Source organism: Triplophysa rosa, linkage group LG12, assembly GCF_024868665.1.
Source record: "Triplophysa rosa linkage group LG12, Trosa_1v2, whole genome shotgun sequence".
Taxonomy (NCBI): domain Eukaryota; kingdom Metazoa; phylum Chordata; class Actinopteri; order Cypriniformes; family Nemacheilidae; genus Triplophysa; species Triplophysa rosa.
This window is the reverse complement of record NC_079901.1, coordinates 848,883-856,698: the sequence shown is the minus strand read 5'-3', so window position 1 is coordinate 856,698 and position 7,816 is coordinate 848,883. Positions and strand designations below refer to the sequence as shown.

The following is a 7,816-nucleotide window of genomic DNA, read 5'->3' as shown; positions in this document are numbered from 1 at the left end:
GGAACCCCCGCAATACAGTAAAACTGCACATTTTAGAGTGGCCTTTTATTGTGGCCAGCCTAAGGCACACCTGTGTACACAATAATCATGCTGTCTAATCAGCATCTTGATATGCCACACCTGTGAGGTGGATGGATTATCTTGTCAAAGGAGAAGTGCTCACTAACACAGATTTAGACAGATTTGTGAACAATATTTGAGAGAAATAGGCCTTTTGTGTACATAGAAAAAGTCTTAGATCTTTGAGTTCAGCTCATGAAAAATGGGGGCAAAAACAAAAGTGATGCGTTTATAATTTTGGTCAGTGTAGTTTGAGAAACGCCAATTTTGCCATTTAAACCACTTTTCAGGCTGTTAGCATAAACTAAGGCTAAGATTGTATAGACTACATTTAACAAGGTAATTGGCCTCCAATTGTGAATGAGTAAAGGGTCTTTATCGGGTTTTAGAATTAAACTAGTAACTCCTTGTTTCATTGTTGTACTCATTTCATTATTTTCTAAACATTCTTTAAACACGTTGTATAAAGGATTTTCAATCAGCTCCCAAAAAGTGCAATAGAATTCAACGGTTAAACCATCAGGTCCTGGAGATTTACACCTTTTCATTGAAAAAATAGCAGTAGAGATCTCATCTTTGGAAATAACATTCTCACATGCATCTTTATAAACATTAGAAACTATGGGAACATAATGTTCAATTATTTGTAAGAATGTTCTTATTTTTTCATTATCAGTATGGGAGGTGTAGCGTTTTTCAAAAAATAATAAACAAATGATGCTATTTCTGAATGGTTACTTGAAATTCTTTCATTTGTTTTTAAAGAGGAAATAGAATTTCTTGCTTTACATTGTATGTAAATATATATATAAAAAAATAAGTAAACGTGGGTTTGCTACAATTAGAAATGTACCTTGTTGCTTAAGAAATAAGGGTGGCAGACGAAAAGGGGTTAGCTAATAAAAATAGGAGACAAAGGGAAATAGATTAGTGAGAAACTCCTCTTGAAGTTTGGGAATAACTGTTGATGCAAAATTCTGTATCGTCAGATGTTTTGAGGCATCTAACTCTTTGACACCTGGACCTTCTTTGTCTGTGAGATTTTTTTCTGCAATTGACAATTGATTTTCACAGTCTGAACATAAAGAAATCTGTGGAAAAAAGTTATTGGCCTATTTTATTGGTCTCTCAGCAGATCGTATAATCACAATACATGACAATACACTTAAATCTCAAAGTTACATCTGTCATTGGGTTACCAAATGCATGGTACATTAAAGTATATATGACTTTCTTTCTTCTATAAAATAGTCATGGCCTAATGGTTAGAGAGTCGGACTCGTGACCAGAAGGTTGCAGGTTCGATTCTCAGGGCCGGCGGGTAAGCTCCAGTGATAGCTGCCCACTGCTCCGGGTGAACATGTTCACCACTTGCTGTGCGTGTGTTCACTACTCTCTGGATGGGTTAAATGCAGAGGTCACATTTCGGGTATGGGTCACCATATCTGACTAATAGGTCTCTTTCACTTCACTTCTTCTGCAGAACACAAAAGAAGATATTTTGAAAAAGGTTCATAACAGAACAGCACAGCCCCCCATTCACTTCTATTTTGTAACCAATGCAAGTGAAGGGGGGCGGATGTTTGGGGGGAGCTGTTAACAGCATTCTATAAATATCTTCTTTTGTGTTCTGCGGAAGAAAGTCATACAGGTTTGAAATTAAAAGAGGGTGAGTAAATGATGACAGAAATTTCATTTTGAAGGTGAACTATTCCTTTAACAGAAATTAAGCAATATATTACATACATTACATTGCATAAACTGTGCCAAAATAAGCATGATCATTGTCAGTCTCGTTCGCCAAAGAATCATTTCGGCGTCATCCCTGAAGGCTCCTAGGCAACCCAACAAGCCATACAGAATTTCATCGAGCTTTGTGGGCAAAGCGTATATGGCAACAAGTCAGGCTGGAGCATGTCTGCACACGATGGCTCTCATGCAGGCATAACAGGCTGACTTGTTGAAGGTATTGGCCGACGCAGGGGGGGAGGTTAGACTCAGGATCTGGGAAAAATCTCTGTGTTGCCACTCATGTCTCTCTGCGAGCTACACGTAAGGCAGCTAAGTCTATCGGGCGCTATATTGCAGCATTAGTGACTGCTGAGAGGCATTTGTGGCTGAATTTATCTGACATAAAATCTGCAGATTAAATATTACTCCTGGACGCCCTCTTGTTGCCTCCGGCCTCTTTGACGACACTTTTAATACAGTCGTCAAGAGGTTTCAGGAGGCACGCAGTCAGGCGTTACAGCGTTACCTCCCCTGGCATGACTGATCCTCTGGGGCTGGACCAGTCCCAGCCGTCGACAAGCTCCTCATACCGGCAGAGCCAGAAGGTGAGCGTGGCATCCCCGGGTGCCTCCTCTGTCATGGGGGACCTGGAAACATTTACAGCCGAAGCCTTTTAAGCCGAAGACCGACCTTAGGGCAGTCATTCAGGCGAAGAAGGCTTCGGCTAAGAAACAGTCCCAGGACTGTCGAGAGTGGCCCTTATCAATATGAGACAGGCTACACCTCAGTTTATGGGGCCCATTTCCGATCGGAGGTTGCTATGCCGAAGCTGTCACATGTATTCTGCCAGGCAGCAACGATCTCCATGGCACATACAACAACAGAGACTGGTCCCATTAGTAGTATGGAAATAGCTGCCAAATGTATCAAAATGGGTTCTGTGCATTATAGAGTGGCGGTATGCGATTAAGTTTTGTTGCATCCCACTGCGCTTCAACCGGGTGTTCGACACGGAGGTGCGCCCTGAGCTCTGGTGATGGAACAAGAAGTGAAAACCCTGTTGTGCAAAGGTGCCATATAAAGAGTAGCACTGCATGAGAGGGAAGCAGGATTTTAAAGTTGCTATTTTATTGTGCCAAAGAAGGATGGAGGTCTGTGCCCGAGATTTCTAAATCACTCTGTTATGCAACTCAGGTTCAAAATGTTAACTCTCAAAAAGATTGTGACACAAATCAGACCTCAGGACTGGTTTGTCACAATAGATCTCAAGCACGCTTATTTTCATGTCTCCATCCTTCCACAACACAGGAAGAAATGTGTGGATGTAACTCTAGCTCCCCAGCGCATGGGGGGTATTCGTATTCTCAATTTGCAAATTCTTGCAGAACAGAGCAGAAGGCAGCTCAACCTCAAGATATTGTTCCGGCACACATGGAGGAGCTTGGGCTGAATGCCAAAAACAGTGTGCTTTCTCCTGTACAGAGAACCACCTTTCTAGGTGTGTTATGGGATTCCACAACAATGCAGGCTCGTCTTTCACCCGCTCGCATCTATGCGATCCTAATACATGGCCACAATGGCTAATGTTATTGTTGTACAAATGGATGAGATACAACCCGATTCCAAAAATTTGGGACACTGTACAAATTGTGAATAAAAAAGGAATGCAATAATTTACGAATCTAATAAACTTATATTTTATTCACAATAGAATATAGATAACATATCAAATGTTGAAAGTCAGACATTTTGAAATGTCATGCCAAATATTGGCTCATTTTGGATTTCATGAGAGCTACACATTCCAAAAAAGTTGGGACAGGTAGCAATAAGAGGCCGGAAAAGTTAAATGTACATATAAGGAACAGCTGGAGGACCAATTTGCAACTTATTAGGTCAATTGGCAACATGATTGGGTATAAAAAGAGCCTCTCAGAGTGGCAGTGTCTCTCAGAAGTCAAGATGGGCAGAGGATCACCAATTCCCCCAATGCTGCGGCGAAAAATAGTGGAGCAATATCAGAAAGGAGTTTCTCAGAGAAAAATTGCAAAGAGTTTGAAGTTATCATCATCTACAGTGCATAATATCATCCAAAGATTCAGAGAATCTGGAACAATCTCTGTGCGTAAGGGTCAAGGCCGGAAAACCATACTGGATGCCCGTGATCTTCGGGCCCTTAGACGGCACTGCATCACATACAGGAATGCTACTGTAATGGAAATCACAACATGGGCTCAGGAATACTTCCAGAAAACATTGTCGGTGAACACAATCCACCGTGCCATTCGCCGTTGCCGGCTAAAACTCTATAGGTCAAAAAAGAAGCCATATCTAAACATGATCCAGAAGCGCAGGCGTTTTCTCTGGGCCAAGGCTCATTTAAAATGGACTGTGGCAAAGTGGAAAACTGTTCTGTGGTCAGACGAATCAAAATTTGAAGTTCTTTTTGGAAAACTGGGACGCCATGTCATCCGGACTAAAGAGGACAAGGACAACCCAAGTTGTTATCAGCGCTCAGTTCAGAAGCCTGCATCTCTGATGGTATGGGGTTGCATGAGTGCGTGTGGCATGGGCAGCTTACACATCTGGAAAGGCACCATCAATGCTGAAAGGTATATCCAAGTTCTAGAACAACATATGCTCCCATCCAGACGTCGTCTCTTTCAGGGAAGACCTTGCATTTTCCAACATGACAATGCCAGACCACATACTGCATCAATTACAACATCATGGCTGCGTAGAAGAAGGATCCGGGTACTGAAATGGCCAGCCTGCAGTCCAGATCTTTCACCCATAGAAAACATTTGGCGCATCATAAAGAGGAAGATGCGACAAAGAAGACCTAAGACAGTCGAGCAACTAGAAGCCTGTATTAGACAAGAATGGGACAACATTCCTATTCCTAAACTTGAGCAACTTGTCTCCTCAGTCCCCAGACGTTTGCAGACTGTTATAAAAAAGAAGAGGGGATGCCACACAGTGGTAAACATGGCCTTGTCCCAACTTTTTTGAGATGTGTTGATGCCATGAAATTTAAAATCAACTTGTTTTTCCCTTAAAATGATACATTTTCTCCGTTTAAACATTTGATATGTCATTTATGTTGTATTCTGAATAAAATATTGAAATTTGAAACTTCCACATCATTGCATTCTCTTTTTATTCACAATTTGTACAGTGTCCCAACTTTTTTGGAATCGGGTTTGTATATTTTGATATATCTAATTCACTGTAAAGAAAAATGGTACAGTTTTAATAAAAAATGCACAGGGAAATGACAAAATTCCACTCGGGTCCTAAATTCCTCTCTTGAAATCAGACAACATTCCTATGAATAAATGCAGCCTCTTCACATACAGGATCATATATAAAAGCACATATGACATTTTAGTCACTGAGATGGTCTCTGTGTGATCAAAATGCATGCCATGAATGATTGTATTAATGAAAGAATGAATGAGGTACACCACTTGCACTTTAACAAGGGGGAGGAGATCGAAAGAAACTCTGGGTTTACCAAAGAAAACCTGCTCCCGACCAGGGGTGCGTTTACCGAACAACGACATAACTTGCTGGTTAACCACCATAGTACGATGCATCATTTGTGGTTACTGACTCTGAGTATAAGTTACATCTCCTTTAGAAACGGACTTGAGTTACCCCGCTTTCTCGGGTTTGACATACCTCACATTCTGAAACGGAAAACCCAGAGTTTCCCTCATTTCAGGGTTAATATACTCAGAGTTTTCACTAAACCTCCTTTCTGAAACGGGCCCCAGGGGTCACAGACGTAACCCAAGACATTTTCTTTAGATATATAAATATATATATAAAGCTTTAAATGGAATTGCTCATTAAGGACATAGGGAACATATTGTATGTTTTGAAATTTTTATTGTTTATCTACTTCAAAAGAGTATGCATTGGGAAAATGAGTATGATGATATATATATCTTGTTTTTTCCCCCGTTGTTTACTATTTATCAATAGCACGTACCCCATTGGATTACTTTCTTGTTTATTTAAATTCTTAGACATGGTCTTACTGTTTTCATTTACTCCTTAAATAAATAATCTTGCATTCAAAACATTTGTTTATGTGTGATCCTCTTTATGTTAGGGTCGAGAATGAGCTGGCGCTGACACCTGTGAATATATAATTTTTCCTTGTACACAAAGTTCAAAGGGGTGAAAACTTTCTGAATTCCCTTATGTCATGCACTCCCAAATTCAGATTTATCATACAGTTTTTTACACTAGACAAGTGTGCAGAACCATTAGAAATTATATGACTAAACTGAACATTTTGTGTGATTAAAAAAACTGTGATTGAAATTGACAAACTATAAATAAACTTTACACTTTGTACTTTGATCTTGTTTGCTGTAAACTGCTCACTGCACATGAGACTAATGACCTTTCACATTAACAGAGTAAATAAACTGCTCATTTTGAAACCTAAACAAGGAGTAACATTTGAAAATACAATTACACCACTGAGAAAAGCAGAACATGTATAACTGTAAACTCTGCAGTCTACAGTTCATGAATGAAGTTTATTGTACACTTCAAGAATTCATTAGAGAACTTCTGTGTAACAATTTTTACATTGTTTAAGTGGGTCCTTGCACGTCTAGTATACGATATAATGTCATCCTAACCTACCAATTGTTTTGCATGTAGTTGTGTATGATTTGTATGCGTTTACTTGCGAGATATCATTATTGTAGATTTCTTTTTAGATTCTGTGAAATGATTTGGGCAGTGATTAAGATCAAATGTTCTTTATAGGTGCATGTGTTTGTTTGCTTACTTGACATGAAATGAAATGGACACTCATAACCTTATAGTACAGTACTTACTGAGTACTATGAACTTTGTCATTCTTAGGTGAGAACTTATTAACCAACACCACATTAAACTTTTCCCTCAGCAAAGCCTCCATCTCACAGTCTGGAATTTCCTTCATGTCCACCAAGTCAAAGTCCTCCCGCGGGTTGAATGTGATCTCACTAAATGTCCAGCCAATCAGAGCTCTAAAACCTGTAGGTGTCTGCAAAGAACAAATGGATTTGAGGACCAATATAGAGTCTGCACTCGTCTGCAGGCACTCTGATATCTCCAGAAAGTGATCGGGCACACGTGGTGTTAATGTGAAGCAATACATGGTTTTCAACAGGCGCTGGTCGATAAGGGAAGATTTGGCAAAGGCGTCATCCTTGACCAGCTTCTTTCTTCCAGTCTTCTCCAGAACCCACCTCATCCCGTCATTTAGGAGACGGAACACACCTGGAGGCTGTGGCTGATCTTTACCTGAAATCATCTCTAAGGGATACCACATTTGACACGACACACCATAGCTCACATCTGTGATGTAAGGTTTTCCATCGATCTCCACCAGATTAATGAGATGAGAATCGACAGGGTTGAAATCATTTTTGAACTTATTAAACACCTTGGAGCCTAGCGTTGTATATTTGTAACCCATCTCTCTTAGGACCCATGAGAACAAGAGGTTGTTTTCACAACACCAGCCACCTCGACTGCTCTTGACAATTTTATCATAGATGATTGACAGGTCTATAGTGTTCTTCTCCCCACAGTGGATGCTGAGGTTCTCAAAGGGAATATTCATAACATGCAGCTTGTGGATGGTGGATAAAGTGTCAAGGTCAGGTTTGTCATATCGGCCAGTAAACCCAATCCTGTTGAAGTACTCCTTCAGATCCATTCTATTTCTGTAGGAACAGAGTTTGTGTGTTATTTTTGTATGCAAAGCCGGTAGGGCTGTCACGATTAGGAAATTTGGCTGACGATTAATTGTCTAATAAATCATTGCGATTATGACAATTAATTGTCTGTTTTAGGGCTTTAATGATTATGGCGATTAATCTGTTTTAGAGCTTTGACGATTATGGCGATTAATCTGTTTTAGAGCTTTGACATTTAATTCTCATACATTTTTGATTCAGCTTTGAAACGACCATATTGTTCTGAATATAAAAAATATGTTTTTTTTTCTTGG

The 7,816-nt window shown here is 39.9% G+C and overlaps 1 protein-coding gene across 1 annotated transcript; it reads right to left on the bottom strand.

Annotated features, from left to right (window-relative positions):
* Positions 1 to 6,649: 6,649 nt before the first annotated feature.
* LOC130563177 (arylamine N-acetyltransferase, pineal gland isozyme NAT-3-like) lies at positions 6,650 to 7,522 on the bottom strand. Its single transcript, XM_057348608.1, has one exon. It carries the CDS (start codon positions 7,520 to 7,522, stop codon positions 6,650 to 6,652), a length of 873 nt encoding a protein of 290 aa, XP_057204591.1.
* Between the last annotated feature and the right edge of the window lie 294 nt (positions 7,523 to 7,816).

Excerpts from the sequence above, each read along its gene's own strand:
- LOC130563177 (XM_057348608.1), bottom strand. The coding sequence starts at position 7,522 with ATGGATCTGAAGGAGTACTTCAACAGGATTGGGTTTACTGGCCGATAT.